The sequence below is a fragment of the Schistocerca piceifrons genome, chromosome X (assembly GCF_021461385.2).
Source record: "Schistocerca piceifrons isolate TAMUIC-IGC-003096 chromosome X, iqSchPice1.1, whole genome shotgun sequence".
In the NCBI taxonomy this organism is placed as follows: Eukaryota; Metazoa; Arthropoda; class Insecta; order Orthoptera; family Acrididae; genus Schistocerca; species Schistocerca piceifrons.
The window spans coordinates 893,407,025-893,433,272 of NC_060149.1; the positions used below are offsets into that span (position 1 = coordinate 893,407,025).

Below are 26,248 nucleotides of genomic sequence, written 5' to 3' on the forward strand. Positions count from 1 at the left end.
ATTCCAATTGTGAGATCACGTTAAGATTTTCAGTTTCATTACTTTTGTGGCTGACAGATAGGACAATTCTTTAAGAAACTCTTATGCCAGAGTGAACCATCTCCACTTTAAAGTGTATTTCCTGCCCTAAATAAAGAGGTATTTCTTTCCACAGGGTCAATATTTCTCTCCCCTCATTATTGTGTGGCAGCACTGGCCGAAATATCGACATACACTCACTATCGATTGTGCAGTGACCATAGATTTACCACTCATGGTCATGATTCATTCTGGCCTGTTAGATAAACAACATAATGTCAAATAAAAGAGTTTATTCTATAAACGAAAGTATAACTTCTTATTAAAATCCACTTACCATCTGATGATTGAGAGGGACCATCACTAGCTTCATATACATCAGAAGAACCAGAACTACACGGCTCGTCTTCACAATTAGCATCATTTTCTGCCATTGCATGGGAACGTGTAACTGAGCTATGTACCTCGGTAGCTATCTTGTGATGTCACATGGTTCACTTTGGAATAGGAGAATGAATAGTACCAACCTTCTGCCAAAGAAATCCCTTGCTGCAGCAACAGAATGAGGCAAGTTGTTAAATAGTTTGTTTTGGTATAAGACAAAATGAAACCCCATCATTTTAAAACTGAATAACTCTGGTGTTTTTTTTTTCAAAAAATGTTGCTTAGGTCATTCTGGCATAAGACCATTCGTTTATGGGTCTTTTGGTATCTTGCATCTATACAGTAGTGATTAAATGTCACTAACATTTTGGGTCAAAGGCTATGCAATTTCCCTTCAAGGATGAATATGGGAATGGAAGTTGCATGTATATTGGGAACTGTGGATTAATTATCACCTTGTGTGATGATTGTAACCTCATAATGTCAGAGACTCAGATTCTAGATCCAATAAACGCATGGTATTAGTAACAAACCAACAAGAGCCCAACACAGATTACCCATGTTTTTTGTATTTATTTCAAATGACACGATTCTTTTTCATTTGTTTAAAAGTTTTACATTAAAGGTATACGTATTACAGTGATCCATATTCTTGAAATTGGCATTTGACAATTTGACTGAACAGCCATTTCTTGTGTTTTATCAACATCGTTATGACTACCTATTTACAGAGAAAGATGACACAAACTCTGTACATAAATCAGCATGCCATGGACCAAAGCTGAATCTGCTAACTCTGTCATACTGCCGTAGTTCCATTTGTAACAGCAGGTCTTCCAAACAGAGTGTTTCTCTTTATTTAGATATATGTGTTTCAAAGAAACCGGCTAACTACTATAATTTAGAAACTGTACTGTACAGCTGTCAGTTACTATTAGAGTTCCATGCCTCAACCTGTAAAAACGGAAACCTTTTAGGACCACCTTCTTGTCCATCTGTCTCACTGTTACGACCACATTTTCTCTTTAACAGATTGGCGCATCAAGTTCAAATTTATGTGACATACTAAGGTAATAGTCCCTTGGTAATGTAAAAATTTTAATCTTCTTAGTCATTGCAATCAAAAGATATAGCCATTTATGTCACATATTTTGATACTTGAAAACTCACTCACCATAACCTGTAAAGTACTTGCAGCTGACCTAGAATCATGAAATTCGACGCAAAGCAAGGTTTCACATTGCAAATAAAGGAAAAATCTGAAAATTGTTAATTTCTTATATATAGTATGAACAAATATTTTTCTGTCTTTTTTCCAGTTTCTGTCTGTTTGTCTGTCTGTCCATCTGTTAAGACCCATGTTTCTTGTGAACAGGTTGGTGTATTGAGTTCAAATTTATGTCACTTACTAATGTCTATGGTCCCTTGGCGCTGTAAAAAATTTAAGCTTCTAAGTCAGTGCAATCAAAAGATTCGGCCTTCTATGTCACATATTCTGATGCCCAAAAACTCGTTCATCGAAACCTATAGGGTACTTCCTGTTCACATAGACTAATGAAATTTAACAAGAAGCACGGTTTCACAGTGCAATTAAAGTAAAAAAAGTGCAAACAAAGTAAAAATCTCAGAGTTGTTAAACTTTACTTATATCACAAAATATTATCTTATTTGCGATTAAAACGTACATTGCATTCGTCATCCGTTGACAGTGTAATAGACAAATATTATTGCAAATATAAAATGTAAGTTGTAGTCATGTTTTAGTATATATATATATATATATATATATATATATATATATATATATATATATATATGGGTCATTCCATGTCAATTCAACCAATTTGAGAAAATGTTCCAGCTGATAGTCTCAGATTTGGCTGAAATTAACACACCAATGCTACCAAGTGTGGAACACTCATGTGCAAAATTTTAAGTTCGCCTGTCAATTAGTTCCAGAAATATGGCTTGTGAAAGAAGGTGGTGTGACCCGGAAATTGCAACCCGCATCTGGCAATCTATCTTCAGACCCAACTTCAGGTACCGAGCGAGGTGGCGCAGTGGTTAGACACTGGACTCTCATTAGGGAGGACGACGGTTCAATCCCGCGTCCGGCCATCCTGATTTAGGTTTTCCGTGATTTCCCTAAATCGCTCCAGGCAAATGCCGGGATGGTTCCTCTGAAAGGGCACGGCCGACTTCCTTCCCCACCCTTCCCTAATCCGATGAGACCGATGACCACGCTGTCTGGTCTCCTTCCCCAAACAACCAACCAACCAACCAACCCAACTTCAGGTCTTAATAACTTTAGAACTATTCCACACAGCACAGTGAAATTTTTACAACCCGGTAACATCCACTTAGAAAACACACTCTATGAATCAAAACACCAACAACATATTTCTGAGGGAAAATAAAAAATTCCAAAATGTGATTTAAAAAATGTAATACGTTAAAAGGTACATATTGTAGGTGCCCTCTATGCCAAATATAGTTCACTCTAAAAGGGATTTTTTTTTTTTGTGGTAAGCTTAATGTGGCCTAAACAGACACAGAACTTATCTTGCCCATATCAGTCACACAAACAGTGACATGCACACGAAAATACAAAAATTTGAAAAATTACCTGAATAACATGCATTTTCGAAGTGTGGTAACACAAAAGGGGCAAGTGATATCCAAGCCAAATTTCAAACACTGCATAAGTAGACCATAATATAATATGTGGCAAAATTTCAACTTGTTATTGCAAGGCATTTGTGTACAATAAAAGTTGATGGAGATGTATTTGGTTATGTTCCTTTTAACGCGATTTAGCAAGTAATAGTGATGATGCAGACAGCTTGTTTCAGATAAAGCTGCAGCAATTGTTGAGAACCATTAGGCAAGAGAAAGTTAAACAATGGTAGCTATCAGGGACAGAATGAGTCATTGTTAGGCAGGAACAACAAAGGAAACAAGCAACAATTACAGGTTACTCATGTTTTTAAGATTCTAGTTCAGACTGGTCAGTACTGTTGTGGCAAGTCAGTATGGAGGCAGAAGAGTGTACTAGTGGTGCTTTTGTTCAAACAAGTTGCATTATTGGTAGAGCGCAAGCATCTGAATGTCATAAAACAACATATGGAAGAAAATGTGGCATTCGCTTTGTACTGTATGATCTGGATGAATCGGACCAAAATTCGTTGCTATGGAGATCCGGGATACACCCTGTGGGCACAAGAAGTACAGTTCCAGGAAACTTTAGTGTTTCTTTTCATCATATTAAAGTGTTTCTGGATAAGCATTCTTTCCTACAAAGAAGTTTTTTGATCCATTTTGGATTCATAAGAAGACAGTGAAGTGTAGCCCCAGAGAAATTGATATAAAATCAGTATTGAAAGTGAATCAGTGCACGGGACTTAACATGAAACCAGGACAAAAATTATGTTCCAGGTGTGTTACACTGCTAAAAAATGAAGAATATTCTGATAATTTACATGACAGTGACGAAGAGTATCAGCCACCTACAACCACAGCGGATGAGCAATTAAATACTTCAGTGGTTGCTCTTGGTTTGTATCCCATGAAGACACACAAAGTTGGGAAAAGAGACAGGCCCAGCTAGGGTAGAAGAAAACTACAAGAAGCTCAAATGGAATTAAAACACAAAGTAGCTGACACACTAATAGTGGAATAGGAAGAACTATCTACTCCAAAGGAACAGAAATCATGCCAGAAATGCTCTGATTTGGACAAAATTGTGCATGATTTGAAAGAAAAATACGCCATATCCACACGCCAGAAAAAAGTAGCTGTTCTTACCCTTGCACCTGCAGCTGGTCTGTTGACTACACTGCAAAGGAATTCAGTGTTTCTACATATATGGTAAAGCAAGCTAGGAAAATAAAAGCAACCCAAGGAGTGCTTCCACAATTTCAGCAGGCTCAGGGTAAGCAATTGAGTTCAGAAATAAAGGTGCTAGTGCCGGAGTTTTATGAAAATAATGACTACAGCCGATGAATGCCTAAAAAAAGACTATGTAACAGTGAAAATGGGAAATGTACATGTACAGATGCAAAAAAGATTGTTGCTATGCAACATATCAGAACTATATGTAGAATTAAAGGAAAAGCATCCCAATACCAAAGTAGGTTTATCATCTTTTTTCAATCTTCGGCCAATATGGGTTGTGCCTGTAAGTGCAAGGGGCACACACAATGTTTGTGTATGTGAGACCCATCAAAATGCTAAGCTGATGTTTGCTGCTATAAAGGATTCTGGTCTGGATTACAAAGGTACAATGAAGCTGCTAGCGTGTGACATCAGTTCCTACCAGTGCATGAGACACAGGTGTGAAAAGTGTCCTGGTAAGGCAAATCTTGCAGAACACATGAATAACAAACTGTGTGGTGAACTCCTTATGGATGACAATGAACTTGTTTCTTATAAACAATGGACACACATGGATCGCACAAGTCTTAAAACGAAGCAAAATACAGTGGAAGATTTTGTTGAAATGTGTTGTCAAAAAACAGACAAACTGACCACACACAGCTTCACAGCAACAGCAAAATCAGCTTATCTCCAGTTTTGTAAGGATAATTTGAAACAAGATGAAACTATAGTAATACTAGACTTTTCTGAAAATCATGCATTTATATTTTAAGTTGCCATCCAAGGATATCATTGGGACAACAGTCAAGCAACTCTCCAGCCATTTCCGATTTAGTATAGAGGTGAATCAGGTGATGTGTCTGTCATGAACCTGTGCATTTTTAGTGACTGTTTAGTTTATGATGTCATTGCAGTTCATGCACACATTCGCACTGCCGTGGCATATGTGAAAAACAAGCTGCCTCACATACATTTTGCGAAATACTTCAGTGATGGGGCAGCTAGTCAGTACAAAAACTGTAAACATCTCAAAAATTTATGCATGCATTACCATGATTTTCAGATTCACACAGAATGGAATTTTTTCGCAACAAGTAATGGTAAAAATGTATGTGATGGTACTGGTGCTAGCATTAAGCACATGGCATCACAAGTTAGTCTGCAGCACCCTACAGGAGGTCAGATTCTAACACCTCTTCAATTATTTACCTGGGTACAGAAAACTATCTCTGGCATACAATCATTCTGTGTTTAGAAAGATGAGGTGAAATCAGTGTAAGAGTTGCTAAAAAGCAGACTAGAACACATTAAAACTGTTGCAGGCACAAGGAGCCATCATCACTTCTCTCCAGCGGACTCTGACAATGTGCAGATGAGCAGACTGTCCGGTTATAACTATAGGTTCATGCACAACATGTGTCTTCACAGTGTGTCTGACTCAGGATTCAGAAGCAAAAGTAGCAACATACAACCAGGTTGCTATGTTATTGCTGTTTATGTTGACAAATGGTACTTAGGATGTGTTGCAGAGTGCTGTGAAGCAGGTGGTGATGCATTTGTGAACTTCATGGCACCAGCAGAAATATGTTGTTGGTGTTTTGATTCATGGAGTGTGTTCTCTAAATGGCTGTTACTAGGTTGTAAAAATTTCACTGTACTGTGTGGAATAGTTCCAAAGTTATGAAGACACAAAGTTGGGTCTGAAGATAGATTGCCAGATGCGGGTTGCAATTTCCGGGTCACGCCGCCTTCTTTCACAAGTCATAGTTCTGGAACTAATTGGCAGGGGAAACTAATACTTTGTACATGAGTGTTCCACACACATTAGAATTTGTGTACTGAATTTCAGTCAAATCTGAGACTATGAGCCAGAGCCCCTGGTTGAACTGACATGGAATGTTATGTATGTTCAGGCTAGTCTGAGAAACTATTATAGAGATTTGATACAGTCTTTGAATTCCTGGGACCTAACATGTGTAGCGAGCGAGGTGGCGCAGTGGCTAGCACACTGGACTTGCATTCAGGAGGATGACGGTTCAATCCCGCATCCAGCCATCCTGATTTAGGTTTTCTGTGATTCTCCTAAATCGTTCCAGGCAAATGCCGGGATGGTTCCTTTGAAAGGGCACGGACAACTTCCTTCCCCGTCCTTCCCTAATCCGATGACCTCGCTGTCTGGTCTCCTCCCCCAAACAATCCAACCCAACCTAACACCTGTGTGTGTGTGTGTGGGGGGGGGGGGGGGGGGGGCAGCAATGTTTTCAAATCCAGATAAGTTTCTTAAGAACTAATTCACAAATATGTATTGAAGGACACACACTCAATACAAGATAATGGGCAGAATTCAAACCTACAACCTGTGGAACCTTTGTGTCTTGGCCACGAGGTAGGTTTTCAATTGGAGATCCTGGCAAGTGACATGGCGTGCCATTTACTATTGCAAAGAGATGTTTGGGGAATGAGTTGGAAAGAGGTACTACCAAGAGAATTCTTGGATCAGGCAGGAAGAGAGAGAGAGCACACTTCAGAACAGAGAGCTTGTGCATAAGAGCTGACGACGTCTCTTCCTAAATGTGAACCGGTTGCAATGAAAGACAAACTTCCTCAATTCCAGTGACCCGCTCACTAAAGATTAAGGAAAACTGAACAGCATGCATGAAGACCCACTGTGAAACAGGAACTAAGAGTGGAAAAAGTTTCATACCAGTGGGTGTTCATAGATTTCCACCTGAAAACGATGTGGAAAAATATAATTTTCACGGATGAGATGTTGTTTTCCACATGTAAAACTGTTCAAAAGTGGTTTACTGATCACGAGGGACTGGACATTCTGAAAAATATGCAGCATCGAGAAGTAGTAGTGGGCAGCTATAGGTTTCCTATTCAGAATTGAAGGAACTCTTGATAGCAGACAGTACACCCATATATTGAAGAGTGTGATTCAGCCTACAGTGTGAATGCTACGCCCACCAACCGGCTACAGCTGACAGTCTTAAGGACAGCATTCTCAACACCTGGGACAGAGTTGACTCGTCTAGCAATTACATGCGATGCCTCATAGATTTCGTGGAAAGATGCATGATGGAATAGTCGGGGTTCTGGACAAGATATTAGAAAAACATGCTATTTTTATTACTTGCTCTTTTGTTCAGCTTTCTGTCAGAGTGAGCCAGTGGAAGGTCACTTGGTTACAGACAAGTACTCAACCCAAGATAACACAATATAATTTGTATTTCTTTTATGTTAGGTTTTTAATTGAAATAAGTTTTTTAAATATATTTTTTTAAGTTTTGTATTTCTCTTTTAATTGATGTCTGCCTACATGCTTGAAGGATAATGAATTAAGGAGGACTTTTTTAAGGCTACTTGTTGTTTCTTCAAATTTGTCTCTCTCTTCCCTTCTGTTGCTACCACTTGTATTCTCCCAAAATATATAAAAGATTTCTTCTAATATTTATTCACCTTTAATTTCTCTTGCATGTCTCTGTTTGTCTCACATGCTTATCTCACTTGCCTGTCACTCCACCCTCCCAAAATTAATTAAAAAAATCAAACATTTTTTGCTGAAATTTTTCCCTGTGCCTAGGCATGGATGTTCGTTGGTAATTTCCATCTTCTGCACTCATGTTGTGATTAGCTGCAGCAGTGCAAGAGATTATGGCAGTAGCTCCAAGTAGTGATGGCTGCCAAATAAACTGTAGCTACAGTGCTAATTACTGAAAATTCATAAATCTTAAAATATTTAATTTGCTGTGCCAGGGGCCTCTAGGAACTTCAGGAAACAGCGAGTCAGTTATTGTCACTTGTTGGGGATGGAAGAGAGGTCCTAGTGGCCAAGTGTATTTGTATTTATTTCAGTAGTATATAATTTTATCAGAACTGACATTCGGGAGCCGTAGGGATTGGCCAAACTCATTTTGAGAACAGAAAGACTACAATAATACATTCTGTTTCTATGTGCAGGTGCTCAGTCTCATCACTGGTATTTGACATGTGAAGGCAAGTGTTGTTGTTTAGTGCACAAGCGCTTGACTTGACGGTGGGAATTCCCAGTGTTGACTGGTACATCGAGTTTTGTTCTTCAAAGTATTGTGTATGGAAGTGGAAGAAGATTGTGTAACTAAGCAGAGGCAGCCTTGTAGAGCACATAGATAGCAATTGGAGTCAATGGTTGTTTTAAGGCTTGTTAAACTGTAAATAAACCACATTATTTTGTTTGACATGCTTTTTTGTTTTGTTGAAATTTCTGCTGCCATTTCAGGGTGCTAGCTGGGACTTTAGCGATGTATATTTGTTTAATTTTTGGATTACACAATGACTTGTCATGTTTTTCCATGGTGGTATGATCTTGGAGCTCACTAGTTTTTGTTTCTATTGGTCGCTGTGGTTGTGCACTAGTTCTGTGTCCAAATTTTTTCAGTTAAAAAAGAATTGGTAAGCAATAATATCTGCAGACAAGTAAATGTTCTCAAGGGCTAGCTTGAAGGAGTTTTTAAACCCATACAGTTGACAGGCTTTATGACATGTTTTATATCATGTTAAATGTTTCAAAGCTGAGAGCAAAGAATGAGTGCTACCTTATTATCCAAATTTCCACATAACATAGTAGTCTGTTGTAGCATATGCTCCTCACTGATTATCATATGAATATTGTGATGGCCTAGGTAAGTCTTTGATAGGAAACCATCTGACAGGAAATTAAGAAATGGCAATAAACTAAAGAAAAACAGCACTGGCTACAAGGCATTGCTTTGCAAATGTTCGCCATGCTCCACTAAATGAACCTCTTACTGCTATTTCTCTCTCTTTCTGTCATAAGCATACTGGAAATTGAATAGATAACTTATCAGAAGATTTTTGCTTTGATGAACAAAGCATCAGACAATAGATGTTTTATAAACATTGTGGGTAGAAGGTTTTTTCATTCTTCTCGTTATTATAGACTGAATGACTATTGTGGTTCATAATGAAATATTAAAGACTGTACTGTTGGGATACTGTGCTCTTTTTTTACATTCCCTGCTTTAATTTCTTTATGCATTTGCAGCAAGTTTTCGTTAATGGTGAATCATTTCATTGCATATTTGTAGTTTACAGATTTCTCTGTGGATGTTCACATTTTGCACTCGATACTCTGTAGTTATCTTCACATTTGTATTCCTCTGTTTTGGAGTAGTGCCAATGACAGTGTTCCCAAGTAATATATTTTTCAAGTCAGTAAAGATCAAAAGATGTTCGCTCACACTACAGGCACTTCTAAAAATGAATCATGTTTGGTGAATGAGCTTCTCGGTTTACAGTACACTTAATAATGGAAAAACAAGAATAATTGTGACAGCTACTGATTTGTGATTTAAAGCCCACAGTCGGTCCATCAGTGTGTTGTTAGTATCTGTGCTCCAGCCATTAAGCAGAGTTGCACAAGTGAGAGTAAAAGTCATTGGCCAATGCTTTTGATATGTCAGTCCTGGTTCAATATGGCAGTACACCTTTGAGATGTGAGCTGTGCCCATCACTTTTAGGCCTGTTCAGGAAAACATACTGTTTCTGTGGCTAGAATAATTGGCAACATTGCATAACCTGTTTGGCAACTCTGTGATTGACAAGTTACTTCCTGTAGTGACACAGAATTACCCCAGTAAATTCATTTGTTCTTTCCTTGTTAGTTTCATTAAATAACTGTAGTGAATTTCATATAAGGTACAACATCAGGATATCAAACTTGTGGTGTTGAGTCCAGGAAGATGGTTCCGCAGAGAAAATACAAACTTTTACATCACAAATTATCTATATTAGCCATTGCTATGGCAATGACCAATCAGTGAACACAGCAGTGGCTTGCTAGCACAGTGGTAATGTGGCTGCTGTCTAAAGCGATTTCTCTATCAGCTGTGGGTTCTAAGCTGGCTGGAGGACTAGTATATTGCATCTGCATTTTTCCTCGCTTTTTAAACTGCCAGACTGAAAATTGGCAATGAAATCTTTTAAAAAAAGGTCTGCAGTGCAAGTCTTCTCATAACCTTCATTCAGTACGTTTTAGATCTGAAGGTGAAAAATTTACAAAACCCCTGCATTTACACACTTCTTAGTACCAGCATTTTTCTGCTTCAGCCAACAAAATTTAAATTTTTTGTGACTGCATAATCTCATTAAATACTGAGTGCCATTGAACAATTTCTTAAGTAGGTAGACAACTTAATTTCACCTGTTGCAGACTGAGACATTGTTCTGGAAGAAATAAATAATGGTTCCAGGTGATCACCCCACCTTGAACCCACAGCATGTGAATGGAATCTAAATTATGTTTCTGGATGTAGTCTAATGTTGTGTTTTGTGAATAGTGTTCTCTGTTCAGGCTAAATGCACTGATGGAGAGATGTACAGGGTAGTTACAATTAAACTTTTGCAACTTTAGGGGAACCCCATGAAAACAAATGATCGTAGGACAATGAAATTTTGTGGAAATTTTTGTAAGGGCCTGTGAAAGAGAAATCATGAATAAACCATTGAAAGAAACACATTTTAGTTTCCATGTGAGGGGGTAGTATTTTTTAGTTGTGAACCATGTTTACCTTCCAGCATACAAATGTTATTCAATGTGATAACCATCTGCATCCACAATAGTGTGGAACCACATTACAGATTGCTGTACTGCTGACCAAAACATCTTGGGTGGGATGCTGGTTACCTCCCTCGCTACACTCGTCTTCATCTTCCAACATGTGTTAGTGTCCCATGTTTCAGCTGTGCCAGCAGTAACTTCTTCCACAATTTGTGTAGCAATTGGCCATTGGCCCCTCCCAGGAGCAATTCCCAAATCACCAGTTAATTGGAACTTTAGAATCATGTTCTTCAACCCCAGTGTGGAAAGAGGACCTCTCTGTATTCCTTTAATGCATCAGTACTCACGAAGAGCAGTAGCACTATTGCCGTTGTTTTGATAGAACAACTTCACTATAGTTGGAGTCATGAATGGCAGCGGTTGAGTTTAGGCTTGTTCTGTGCACCTACATCACGCATACTCCAACAGCCAATCAGCATTCAGTAGTACAGTGCTCTGCTCTGAATGCCGTAACTAATGCGAGCATTAAACATCATCTCAGTGAATTGTTTAGTGAATTTCTATTTCATTTGTTGCGAGTTGTCGTCACTGATGGTGGTAGTAAGTGATAAATCTGCATAAGCAAGCAAGAGACATAATTTGCAGGATATACACTTAATTTAAGCAGAAAGCATGTCTGTGCACATACTGCAACTGTCACTGGGAATCGTCAACAATGTCATTCCCATTCATGCCTCGACATGTTGTTTGCGGATTGGACTATAGTAAAGCCCTTCTCACCTTGTTCAGACCCATGTTGATTGACTGCTACTGTAATGCACACTGATGCATGTGATTCATCTCTGCATTGTCGTACCAGTACCGGTGCCTAACAGAAAGTTGACACTAAACACTCCTAACAACGCAGATCCTGCAGTGCACAGTCTGAACATCGTTCCTATAAAGTTGGGTACCCAAACTGTAAATAGTTTTCTGTCTACACTGACTCAAGTAGCAAAAGCTTAATTATAACCACCCTGTAGCTATAATGTTTTAATGAATGAAAACATTTTATTTCACCTCATAAAGTGTTCAGCATGTCCTAAACTAGTCAAATCTCTTGGAGGCTATTGTAAAGGTACTATACTGTATTCAAGGTAGGTCCTGGTAATATCAACCTGTCTTCTCATACTGTAGTAACACGGTTCACTTTTTCCGTCGCACTTCAGAGTAGACCGGGAACTGTCTCATAGGCATGCCCGATGTGAACTGACTGGGCACGGCCCGTGCTGCCTGAGTTGTTGTTGTTGTTGTTGTTGTTGTTGTTCTGCTGGCAGCGGTCGCGGCCGAATTCTCGCGTGCCCTCTGGTGGACGGGACTCTATTTGCGGCAACTACCGTCCGTGACGCGCCGTGCCGATGTGCGCCTCCCGCGATCTTTCTGGTGGCTATTGCACTCCTCCTCCTTCGGGGGGGTGAAGCCACTGTGATCCACTGCGTCGGAAGGTGGAGCGTCGTGCAGGAGTGATGACCTCCACGTCCATTGGAAGGCTGGAGTCGAGGGGGTCTGCCAACCCTCGAGCTGGAACCTTTGAATACGGCCAGAAGTGACCCACACGAAGAGGCCCCCGTCGTCCCACCACCAGAACCTGGGACAGAACAGGAGACAGGCCGTCGAACTCTGGATCCTGGTCCACCCTGGGAGGGGCAAGACCCAGTGGCGGGGACGATGGGGAAGGGACGACCACAGGTGAACCAGCCTGCTGAGAAACCGGGCCTGCGAGGGGGTCCGTCTCTCGCTGGGGCATCACGAACGATGGCAATGCCGGTGCTGGAGCTACTGGAGGCTGCCAAGGCTGAGAGCCATCGCAGTGCGGCGGAATCACAGGGGGGGCGGGGGGGGGGGGGTTGGTAGCATCCCCTGAGAAACCAACACAGGTGCCGGCAATGTGGAAGCCGGTGCCCAAGGGGTCGGAGGGTGGGTGCCCAAACGTGGACGTAGCTGATTTTGGTGACGACGTACCACCCGGTCCCCCGTCTGCAAGGTATAGAGCCGGCGGCCATTGCGGCGCAGAACCACCGCCGGTATCCAACGTGGATTGCGACCAAACCCATGTGCCCAGACCGACATACCCGGTGGAAAGCCGTGTACTCCGTTTTGCGAAGACTGGCGAGGACCGGGCCAAAGGAGGTGCAGCACAGTCCTAGGTTGGTGCCCGTGGAGGAGCTCTGCAGGGCTGCGTTCTCCCATAGGTGTGGTCTGGTATGCCGTCAGGAAAAACGTCAACGCCTCCTCCGCAGAAAATTCGTGCACATACTTTTTCATCTGTCTCTTAAATGTGTGCACCATGCGCTCGGCTTCCCCATTCGATTGTGGATGAAACGGGGGAGAGCAAACGTGCTGAATACCGAAGCGCCTACAAAAATCCTGGAAGGTCTGCGAAATAAACTGAGGTCCATTGTCCGAGACCAGGGTGACTGGCAGACCTTCCACAGAAAAGATTTTTGCTAGTGCCTGGATTACAACCTCTGAAGTGGTTGAGGAGCAGCGAACCACATATGGAAATCGGGAATAAGCATCAATGACAATGAACCAAAAGCCATTGAGAAACAGGCCCGCAAAATCGATGTGAACACGTTCCCATGCCTGGGTTGCAGATGGCCATGAAGAGAACGCTGACCTGGGAGATGCCTGTTGGCTCGCACACTGGGATCAGGCGGCCACCAAGTGCTCAATTTCTCTGTCAATACTGGGCCAGTACACATGTCTGCGAGCCAAGGTTTTAGTACGGGAAACACCCCAGTGCCCCGCACGTGATAACGTGAGGACCTCCCTTCGTAAACTTGCAGGAACAACCACGCGAGGAGCTGTATCATCGGTAGCCAGAAGGAGAACTCCTTCCAAGACGGAGAAGCGGTCGCGTAGAACAAAATAATTACGAAGAGGGTCCGAGGCCCGGCCTGGAGGTCGGGATGACCACACCTGCTGAATGAGCTAACTACTTGCCGAAGAACTGGGTCAGCTGCCGTTTCCCTGGCGACTCTTGAACTAGTGATCGGGAAGCTATCAACCGCTTGGCAGGATGCCACATCCAAATGAAAACACACAATCTCCTCTCGATCAAACTTAGGATCCGGGCCCACCGGAAGACGGGAAATAGTGTCTGCGTTGGCATGCTGTCCGGTAGGGTGAAAATGAATGTCATAATGGTTCTTAGACAGGAACAAGGCCCAGCGCTGTAGTCTTTGGGCCGCCCTATCCGGAATGTGAGAGGCAGGGCCAAATAACGATATTAACGGCGTATGGTCAGTGATTAACTGAAACTTCGTGCCATACAAGAAAGAGTGCAACTTGGGAATAGCGTAGACAATGGCCAAAGCCTCTTTTTCCACCTGGGAGTAATGGGCCTGTGAGAGACTAAGAGTTTTAGATGCAAACGCCAGTGGCTGCTCGGGACCATCTGCATTGCGATGGGCCAGGACCGCCCCCACCCCATACTGCGAGGCATCTGTAGCCAGGACCAACGGCTTATGGGGGTCAAAAGTAGCCAAACACGGCGCTGATGTGAGGAGGGATTGTCGACGTGACGTGCTCAAGATAACGCTGGAATATCGCCGGGGCACTGGATATTCCGAAGGCCAACCGCTGGTATTGGTAAAGGCCAAACGGGGTGTTGACAACCGCCAGCCGTTTGGAGTCCTCATCAAGAGGTATCTGATGATAAGCCTCCGAAAGATCGATTTTCGAAAAATATTGGCCTCCCGCTACGGCGGAGAACAATTCATCAGCACGAGGCAAAGGATAGGTGTCCACCACCAATTAATGGTGACCTTGAAATCGCCACAAAGACGTAATTTTCCCGAGGGTTTCCTGACAATGATGAAGGGCGAATCCCACTCACTAGAAGAAATGGGAAGAACGACCCCTAGGGCTGTCAGCCGGTCGAGCTCTTCTTTTACCTGAGGGCGGAGAGCCAAGGGGATCCTCCTCGCGCGTAGAAAACGCGGGCGAGCTGACGCCTTCAACGTTAAGTGAGCTTCAAAGTCTGAAACACGCCCCAGGCCCTCCTCAAAGATATCTGGAAAGTCAGACATCAAAGATTCTAATGATTGATAGGGAACGTCTTCGGAGACCAACTGTATGGTGTCAGCGATATAGAAAACCCGAAAGCTTGAAAAGCATCCAAGCCAAAAAGGTTAGCAGAGCTCGCATCACTGACAACAATAAAAGTAATAGGCCGAGTGACTGATTTGTAAGTCACGTCGGTAGTGAATTGACCCAGTAGGGGAATGAACTGTTTACCATAACCCCATAGACGCCGGTAAACTGGCGCCAATGGGGGCGACCCAAGGTCGTAGTAAGTTTGTGCATTCAACAAAGAAACTGCTGTGCCCGTATCTACTTGCAGTTGTAATCGGCGAGTTTGTGGGCCGATGCGTCGGGAGCCTGGCCCGATGAAACCTCCTGAATGTCAACGTCCATGTCCTCTGTAACCGATTCCTTCGATTCTTTTGAGGCTGAGCGGCAAACTTTAGCAATGTGTCCTTTTTTATTACATTTGCGACAAATGGCCCAACGCTGGGGGCACTCCGACCGATCGTGATGTATATAGCACGACGCACAGGACGGTAACGGGCCGGCGGCCGGAACTCTCTTTACGCGCCGTTCGGGAGCGGCCGTAACGGCCGGATTGTACCGCTCGCACGTTGTCCACCCCGGATACAGTGGACGCGGCCGCGCCGCCCTGAACCGCCGCGTCGTCGCACCACGCTTCCGACTGTTGACCGGCGTCGTGAGAGACTTCATACGATTGAGCAATGGACAGGACTTCCTCGAGGGAAGGGTCTTCTAACTGCAGGGCCTGTTGCTGGACCTCCCTATCAGGGGCCGAACGAACAATGACGTCGCGCACCATAACGTGGGCATACGACTCACGCGACTGCTCAGTGACAAACTGACACTTGCGACTAAGACCGTGCAGGGTAGCGGCCCATGCCCGGTAAGACTGATGGGGCTGCTTCTTGCATTGATAGAACTCGACCCTAGCCGCCACAACATGCGTGCAGCGGCGATAATATGAAGACAGCAATGAACACAATGAGTCAAAAGACAAGGACGAGGGTTCCTGCAACGGCGCTAGCTGCCGCAAAACTTGATACAGCGAGGGAGATATCCCAGACAAGAAAAGAGCACGACATAACTCCGCATCGGCAACATGAGACGCCCGGAAATGCTGCCGAAGGCGATGTTCATACGTGTTCCAATCCTCCGCCGTCTCGTCATACGGGGGAAAGGGAAGAGGGAACGGCGCTGGAGCAGACGGCGTGGAGACCAACGCCGGAAGCACTTGTTTCATGGTGGCCATGAGCTCCGTCTGCTGCTCAACCAAAACCCGCACTAAATCCTCCATGCCATGGATAAGCTGCGAAACCGGGAAACCGGAATGACGACGCAACACGTGAAAGAACGACCCTACTCGTCACCAATTGTGTAGTAACACGGTTCACGTTTTCCGTCGCACTTCAGAGTAGACCGGGAACTGTCTCATAGGCATGCCCGATGTGAACTGACTGGGGAGAGGTTGCGGCCGAATTCTCGCGTGCCCTCTGGTGGACGGGACTCTATTTGCGGCAACTACCGTCCGTGACGCGCCGTGCCGATGTGCGCCTCCCGCGATCTTTCTGGTGGCTATTGCACATACTGTTACTGATCAGCTCTGGCTTAAATGAAAAATTGTGAGTCACATAAATATAATGTAATGGAATGATAAATGGATATCAAGATTAGCACCCCACAGTTGTAATTGCCATGGAAGAACTTGACAACATGATAAAGCAGTTCTGCATACCCACTGTCCACATCTCTACTTTGAACTACAAAATTCCTGACCAGTCATCCCTACTGGCGGCTACCGCCATAATGTCCCGCACCTCTGCACTTAATCACCACATAACTCGGAAAGTCGAAATCTGCTCACAAATGTCCATGCCCAAGCATAGGGGCATAACTTATGGGGAGTATAAAAACAAGAAAAATACATCTTATAGAAAATTACGTAACAGTCCTTTTATCTTATGGCAGAGAGAAGTGGGATAAGGCAAGGGTGTTTTCAGAACTGTGAGTGGGCAATTAAACAGAGGATTGAAAAGAAAACTGTTTCATTGGTTTTGTGAGTAATAATAAAGGAGGAAAGTACAAAAGGGTTTAGGTAGAGGGAGACATTATAAGAAAACAAAAATGCTTTATTTGTTTATTCATTTTGTGAGGATGGAGTGACAGGCAAGTGAGTGAGACAAAAGTGTGTGTGTGTGTTGTGTGTGTGTGTGTGCGAGAGAGAGAGAGAGAGAGAGAGAGAGAGAGAGAGAGAGAGAGAGAGAGAGAGAGAGAGAGAGGGGGGGGGGGCGGGGGGAGGGGGGCAGGTGTGAGGGAAAATTAAAGATGAATAAATATTAGAAGATATCAGTTACATATTTGTGGGAGGATGCAAGTGGTCGGAAGAAAAGGGAAGAGAGAGATGCATGTGAAGTAACAAAAAGTAGCCTTAAAAAAAGTCCCTCTTAATTTATTACTTTTCAAGTATGTCGACTGAGATCAGATTAGAGAGAAAGGAAAGATTCAAAAAATTTGTTGAAAAGAAACTTATTCCAATTAAAAATGTAACTTAAAGGAAAATTAACTCATGTTGTATTATCTTGGTTCAGTTCTTTTCTGCAGACAAGTGAACTTCCACTGGCTCACACGGAAACTTGAGCAAAAGGGCACGTAATTAAAATAGAATGTTGGCAGTACTCTGATATCTTGTCCAGAATGACCCATTATTTCTATTGTGTGTTTTGGCATGGTATCGTGAGGTGTCAGGTGGAATTGACAGAAGAGTCAACTTCATCCCGGGCATCAAGTAGCAGCCCCAAAGGGTGTCAGCTATAGCCAGTAGGTATCATTACCAGATATCTGACAGTGACTGTGCTATCTCAGTCCACATGTTCTCCATCCGATTTGTATCAGCAGCCTGTCGTGGCCAGTCCGTGACCTGAATGCTCAAGTTGGACAGCTGTTGCTTAATGAATGTACACTTATATACAGGAGACTGATCTTCCTCAAAAGTGAATTCTCCTTTGCTTTATAGTATTTGCATTGAAGGCAGCATAATGTGCTTAACTATACAGGGTGTGTCATTGTTATTGATGGTGTAAATGCATACAGTTCAGTGTACACAGTACTAGAAACAAAAAGTTTAGTAAATATGGCCTCTAAATGCATACCTGAAGGACTATGGACACTACTTCAGCTTTGATACTGGAAAATAAGTCTTGTCTACTGCAAGCTCTTTGTTTTCCATATTTTGATAGGAGGCAGTATGAAAAAAAAAATAAAAAATCTAGTAGATAGTGCCTCTGAAATGCATGTCTCAAGAGCTATGCACATTTGTTAAGTAAAAGAGATGTATTTCACAGTAGTGAAGATAAATAAGTGCTCATAGCACTTACAATATGCACTTTAGAACCCCTGTGTACTAGATTTTTGTTTTGGTCAATACTACCACCTCTCAAAATATGGAAAGCAAAGAGTACAGTAGAAGAGATGTTTTGCTATATCGTAGATGAAGCAGTGCCCATAGCTCTTCAGGTATGCATTTTAGAGCCCATGTTTAATAGACTTTTTTACTTCTAGGATTATGTGCTTTAAACTGTATGCATTTACTTGTGCCATTAATTATGACACACCATGTATAGGTATACTGCCTTCTATCAAGAGTTCTCCCAGCTCTGTGAAGTACTCCTGTTCCTCTCACAGAAACCCAGCCGTAGCAGGAAACCAGTCGCTGCCCACTTCCAACCATTCCTATGTATTCGTCACGATGTCTTGTTGCTTGTGGTCTGTGAACCACTCTTTGACCATTGTTACAGGTTCAAAACACCTTTTCATCAGTGAAAATTATGTTTTACCATACCACGATCAGATGGATCTCTGGGAATGCCAACTAGTATAAAATATTTTCCTCAGGTGGTCACTCATCAAAACTGGTTTGCTTTTAGGAATGAAAGCTATCAGGTCTTATTCACAAGCTCTGTGTTCTCCTCTTGTGCTGAGTCTCTTCCTGCCTAAGACAGGAACTCTTTTGGTAGTGCCTTATTCACCGCAATTCCTCCTCTGTCTCTTCGCAGGAGGTGGTGTCACGCCATACCACCTGACAAAATCTCAAATTGAAAAGCTGCCTTTTTCAATCACAACAACAATTTTTGTCTCAAACTGTATGCTTCCAGTGAGCTATTGCAAACAGACTTCCCACGATGTGATTTCTGTTTACAATTCGCATACTGATGCCTGGAAAGAAGTAAACATACTTCTGTCAAAGGAGTGGCAGTGGTGACAGCTTGAAGGAAGACCTATTCAAAACGTTTTGCTGCTTTAACTCTTCCAATAAACCTATGTGGCTCTGGTTTTTGAAGGCCAAGTTGGCCAAGACACTAACCAGCTTTTTTGTAGGTCATGGATTCAACTCCCACTCGTGATACGGATGATTTTGTCTGTGCATGTCCCTCTGAACTAGAGTTTAAGAAACTTGCTAAAATTTGAACAGTTAGTTTATACTTGTACTGTAAAGTTTCTAAATGCCAGTGGTTAGCGTCTATAGCAGGCCATATCCTTTAAAACTTGTATATCTAAACAAAGATATGATTTCTGTTTCTTGACCTCCTGTTGCAGATGGAAATAAGGTGGTAAGATGGAGATCGCCAGTTCGAACTTTGTCCAAGGTACGGTGTTTTTCAGACAGTGTCTGTGTTGTCTTCTAGCGTATTCAGTGAGTGAGTGGTGGTGGTGGTGGTGATAAAACACAGTGAACGATTGTTTGGCCTATTCTCAAATGCCAGTTTTGAGAATATGAACCATAGTAGCCCTTACGTGTCCACTGTTGAATTCTTAAACAAAAAGAAACGGAAAACATGTGTACAGAATGCAACATGTAATGTATTTCAGGCTACTGTTGGTTTGCCTGGAATACATGAATTTATTGCGTTTAGAGCTAGAGTCTGATAACAATGCCAATTAATTGCAGTCATATGGATGCAGGCTACCTCAATCATCATAAATATGCCAGATATGTGACGCATATGGATAGCAGGTCACTTTATCTACACACTGCACGTGTTTGCTGAAACCTGTGCAGCTCCAGCTAGGCCCCCATTGGAGGACAGCCCATATGTTCGACACCTTCAACATTATCAGCTAGAAAACAAGGATAAATGAATGTGAGATCAATTTACTATGTGTGACGTAAGTCATAAATGCCTTTGCCAACACCTTAGGTACAGTCATCCATCTACAATCAGCATCATGAGCATATTACAATTAACTGAAGGTTAAGGTTTGAGTTTAACCTAGGGCATGAGCAATGACATCCAGTGGTATGTTTGTTTCTATATGTTTATTTCTTACGTTTCTTACTAGCAATTAGTGTCTCACTGTTGTTCAAAGGCTTCTCCAGACTTCTTCCACAGTTCCTTGTCCTGTACTATTGTTGCTATAATGGTCCACCATTATAAACCCCATGAAGAAATTGATTTTTTAAAAATGATACTGGTTTTTGGTACTGCATTTCACAGTACTAACATTGCACTGGATCCTATGCAAGCATTTTAGACATGGAAATGAAAAGTGAAATAACAGTTCGGCAAATTTGACAGACAAGATTTGTAGGTATATAATAATTCATTGTAATGCATCATTTTGCTTAGTTAGAGCAGCAACAGAAAGATACAGTGAATAATGATTTTTACTGTTTCAGCCTTTTATCATTATATTTTGTTTGCGTGTAATTAACTATACCAAATTAAAAACCCATTAATTGTATTTAACCTCATTACTCGAATGTCAGAGTTTAGATTTCTGTGTAAAGCTTTGAACTGTGGGCATAATTTAGTACTAGAAACTTTGTATATTACAGTTAATATTTGCTGACAAATAGGTGATCCAGTAATGTTGTTTTACTGATCTTATAAAACTGCACATTCAGGAGAGCTTTAATGTCTGTTGTTAGGTCCACAAGTAATCTTTGCATCTTTACTCATTCTCTGTTGGTTGAAGTATTCTGTCATTAATTTATGGACAGAATGTTATCGCTGCTTCTAAACACTTAGAGATAATAACTTTTAGGTCTACCTATACGAATTTGTAGCATTTCGTATGATGAAATGGTAATGCTTTCATGTTCAGATCTACCTTTAACAACTTTACCCTTTTTGTAGGGTACATGGAAACTATTGATTACTTGGTCACATGAGATTGGTTACAAGTTTTGGGATGTAAAAAGTATTGTTTTGCAGTTAAGGACAATGCGAGTTTAATATAGAGTAGATAAAAATAATTTTTGTCTTTTGTTGCTTCCCTTCATTGTATTTCCTCTGCATGAAACACTATCAGTAGAATGTACAGGAGTATTAATACAATTTGGAAGATGGATTATGAAATAAAGTATGAGAATTTCTCAAACATTTTAGTGGTGGACAATCTCAATGCCATAGATCTATACAGTAAGTTTATTAAATATGTGTTGTTATATAGTTACACTGTGGAAAATACACACATAAGTCTTTTGTACTGAATATTGTAATTTACAAGGAATGTAAATGACAGCAATGCCATTCGTGCTCCTGCTCTTTTGAGTAGGATAGCACTCCACTAGAAGAAGAAAACTGAAACATGTCTTTGAGAGATTTTCAGTTTTAAAATAGGTGGTTTTCTCTATGTTGGCTGTATCAAGCAAAGAATGAATCAACTTAAAGTTTGATTTTGAACATCACAGTACTTCAGTAGAAATAGTCTGATTATTCGTTATGCACTTGGTTTCCTCCAACTCACATACAGGTTCACTCATCCAGCTGCATGGCCTAAAGTTTGACATTTTCACATGGAATCTGTGTCACAGTGCATAACCCCCCCCCCCCCCTTCTGCTCCCACCCACCCCCTCCCCCTTGTTGCCATATCTATATTGCCAAGAGGGAGAGGAATTGTGTCAAGAGCAAAAAAAAAGTGTGTGTTTATAGTCAAGCAAATAATAGCATGTGCCTTCATTTAGGGTGCTACTATTTCACAACCATTTAATGTAGAGTTAACCTTAAAATTACATTGAAATTTATTCACATATTAAAACTGTGCCACACTGAGAATCCAACCTCAACCCTTGGCTTTTGTGAGCAATGTTCTCCCAATTGCACTCTCCAAACACAACCCATCTAACAGCTTCTGTTTGATAATACCTTTCTCCTACTTTCTAAAATCTTCAAAAGTTGTACTGTATATTTTGTTTGGTTAGTTTTAACTTATCAGCAAGTTTAATAACAGATTCATTCAGGAATGAAATTTATATAATGTGTTTAAACTATTTGGTATAAATAGTTCAGCATGCAATTAACCATGGTATGGCATGAGTGAATCAATATTGCAATGGCTTAGAAAATTTAAAAAATCAAATTACGTAAGCAGTACAATAAAGCAGCTCATAGTAAATTTGTAACTGAGCAAACTATGACCATATTCCTCATTTTTTATTTTCAGGGTGAAAAGTCTAATTGATGGACGTCCACTTGATGGTATTCCTTCTATTAGAGTGCATAATGGCACTGATTATATGGGTAGCTCAAGATTTATTCGTTGGACGGAAGTGTTCATTCTTCAGGTACTGTAACTGGCGCACAACAAAAAATGCGCCTCTAGTTTAATGTTTTAACACAGAATAGAGACATATAAAGATAGTTATTGCACTAAGAAATGACAGTCATTTTAAATTTTTGTCATTGTTATTGGACTTCCTAGATAGCTACATTATCATTAGCAAAGCCGATATTTTTCAAAACACACCAGTTATAGATAGTACTAGCAACACATATTGTGTCACTGGCATAGAGGCATAGAGGGCGGGGGGGGGGGGGGGGGGGGAAGATGCCTCAAGATTGCTATTACACACACACACACACACACACACACACACACACACACACAGAGAGAGAGAGAGAGAGAGAGAGAGAGAGAGAGAGAGAGAGAGAGAGAGAGAGAGAGAGAGAGAGAGAGAGAGGGGAGGGGGGGGTCACCCTGTTTCCTCCGAGCTTGCAGAGACTTGGGACATGAACTTATGACACATGTCTACATGAATCTCTGTCTGGTTCCAGTTGTGATGTGGTGTTCATGGAACAATGGTTCACAATCAGATTCTGTGTGAAATGTCTCCAGCTGGCATTTGGGAATGAATGTCTGTCAAACCGGTAGGTTTTTTTGGTGGTGCAAGGCATTGATAGCCTGGATGACATTGACAAACACTCTTTGTAGAGACCCAATAACATAAAAAGGTGAAGACATAACAGTGAAAACAATCAATTTTTGACAGTATAATGTAATTGTATAGATAAAAAATTTAGTCACCAAATGGCAGCATAACATGCATATAAAAAAAGATTATAATTATGCAAGCTTTCGGAGCCTATGGCTCCGTCTGGCAGAAGGGCTGAAAGGAAAGGAAGAGGGATCGAGGAAAACGACTTGAGAGGTCTAGGAGAAGTGGTAGACTTTGGAAAAGTCACTCAGAACCGCTGGTCAGGGGAAACTTACTGTACGGGATGAGAAGAAAAACACAGATTGTTGGGGACTGCACCAATGAGATTTGAAAACCTGAGAGCTGAAAGGTGGAGGTGGAAGATGGGGTAATATGCAAGACAGAGATTACTGCTAAAACTTTGTGCACAATTTAATAAGAGTGAAAAGCTAAGTGCATTGTACTAAACAGAGATGGGAGGGGGACAGTGGAAAATAGACAGGTATGAAAATGAAAGATGTAGAAAACTAAACAGGAGTGAAGAAAGTAGTAGTTACTGTGAAGAAATGCTGAGACAGAAGAAATTAATGTAAATTAAGGCCAGGAGGATAGTGAGAACTAAGGAGGTGTAGTGCCAGTTCCCACCTGTGGAGTTCTGAAAACTGGTGTCTGGGGGAAGAATCCAGACGGAGTGTGTACTGAAACAGGCACCAAGGTCACAACTGCCATGTCGTAGAGCATGCTCTGCAACAGTGTACACCTGTCTATGATCATTCATCTTAACCGATAATTTGGTGATAGTCATGCCGATGTAAAAGGCTGAACAGTGTTTACGTAACAGCTGATACATGACATGTCGTTCCACAGGTTGCACTCTCTTTGATAGTGTATTGCTTGCCAGTTACAGGACTTCTATAGGTGGTGGTAGGAAGGTGCATAGTGCAAGTTTTGCAGTGGGGACAGTCACAGGGATAGGAGCCATAGCATAGAGAGATAGGGGCAGAAGGAGCATAGGGTCTGACAAGGATATTGTGGAGATGTGGAAGGTGACAAAAAGCTATTCTAGGTGTGGTGGACAAAATCTCAGACAGAATGGATCTAATTTCAGGGCATGATTTTAGGAAGTCATGGACCTCTCAAAGTAGCAGACCAGGATAATACTGAGTGACAAGTGGCGTGCTCAAAAATTTTATTTTGGAGAGATTTGCAGTACCAGGATTGGATGAGATAGTCCGGGAAATCTGCATTTCAACTAGGCTGGTGGGGTAATTACGTACAGTGAAGGCTGAGGTGAGAATGGTGGTGTACTGCTGTAAAGAGTTGGTATCCAAGGCAAACATATTTGTTCGGATACAAAGGCTGTGTGGGAGGGAACATTTGACATGGAAAGGATGGCAACTGTCAAAATGTGGGTACTGTTGTTTGTTGGTAGGTTTAATGTGGCTGGAAGTGTGTAGCTGGCCTTCAGTGAGGACGAGATCAACATAATGGAGAGTGGCATGGGATTCGAAATATGACCATGTAAAATTTAATTGGGAGAAGGTATTCAGAGATTCTAGTAATTTTAGCAGGTCAGCCTCACCATGAGTCCATATGGTAAAGATGTAATCAGTGTATCTAAATACTTAAACCAAACCAGGGGCTGAAGACTTACAGATCCCAGGAAAGCCCATTTCAAGTGACCCATGAAAAGTTTAGCATAGGAAGGAGCCATCCTGGTTCCAATGGCCGTAGCCCTGATCTGTTTCTATATCTGTCCCTCAAAGGTGAAGTAGGTGTTGATAAGTATAAAGTTGATTAAGGTGAGTTAGAAGGATGTCAAGGTTTAGAATCAGGTGGGTACTGACTGAGGAAATGTTCAGCAGCAGACCGACCATGTACATGGGGGTGTTAGTATAGAGGGAGGTGGCATCAGTGGTGACAAGCCAGGGGTGTGGTGTACTCCGAAGTTGTTTTGTGGAGGGATTAGTAGTACCAGGACTGGATGTGATGACCCGGGAAATCTGCATGGATTTCAGACGATCTAGGAAATGGTTGGTATCTTTGATGGAGGAGGAGAGTTTTTGTACTATGGGTTGCAGGTGTTGATCAACTAAGGCAGATATACATTCGGTGGGCACTTTGAAGCAAGCAGCTATAGGATGGCCAGGATGATTGGGTTTGTGGATCTTAGGAAGAAGGTAAAAGGTGGGGGTGAGTGGTTTTGGTTGGGTAAGAAGTTCTATAGATTGAGGTGTTAGTCCTTGTGAGGGGCCTGAGGTTTTAAGGAGGGACTGCAAGTCAGTTTGAATCATAGTGATGGGATCTTGATGGCAGATTCTGTATGTAGAGGTGTCAGACAGCTGGTGTAGACCTTCACTTCACCTTCGGTCAAGTACTACAGTGGTAGATCTTTGACTGCTGGGAGAATAATAATGGAGTCATCAGCTTTTGGGGAGCATAGAGCCTGGAGATCTGCAGAGGGTATGGTAGGCAACATCTGACATGAAAAAGATGACAACTGTCAAAATGTAAGTACTGTTGCTTGTTATTCTCCTTTTATTGTTCAACTCTGGGGTTGGTTTGCAGCAGAGCGCCATTCCTCTCTTCTGTCTGCCTTCCTCTTCATTTCCACGTATGTCTTACATCCAACGTCATTCATGATCTGTTGCATGTATGACATCCTTGGTTGCCCCCGCCAATTCCTTTCCTCAATAGCGCCATCTGATATTGTTCCAATGATGTTGTTGTGTTGTAGAATGTGCCCTACAAGTTTATCTCTTCTTGTTTGGATGTGCCTCCACAGAGATCTGGATACCTGTACTCCTCTAAGCACCTCTTCATTTGTTACTTTGTCTCTCTAGCTGATCTTCATCATCCTTCTATTGCACCACATCTCCAGGGCCTCTAGCCATCTTCTCTCTTCTCTTCCAATTGTCCAAGTTTCACATCCATATAGGGCCACACTCCAAACGAAACTGAAACCTTTCATGATACGTTTCTTTATTTTCCGACTGATGTTGTTCCTACTGAGGTGGGGATCAAAATTCACGGACAGAAGATAGACATGCTACGTTATTCAGGTGATATTGCTATAGTCACGGAGACAAAAGAAGATCTAGAGGAAGTCCTCTGAACAATG

The 26,248-nt window shown here is 41.9% G+C and overlaps 1 protein-coding gene across 1 annotated transcript in view; it reads left to right on the top strand.

The window, feature by feature from the left end:
* Positions 1-26,248, top strand: part of LOC124721730 (zinc finger FYVE domain-containing protein 9) — a 377,978-nt gene that overhangs the window by 341,733 nt on the left and 9,997 nt on the right. The window contains exon 17 of the mRNA XM_047246829.1: positions 22,377-22,497. Within this exon, the coding sequence (XP_047102785.1) occupies positions 22,377-22,497 (121 nt within the window). The remainder of the gene's footprint in view (positions 1-22,376; positions 22,498-26,248) is intronic.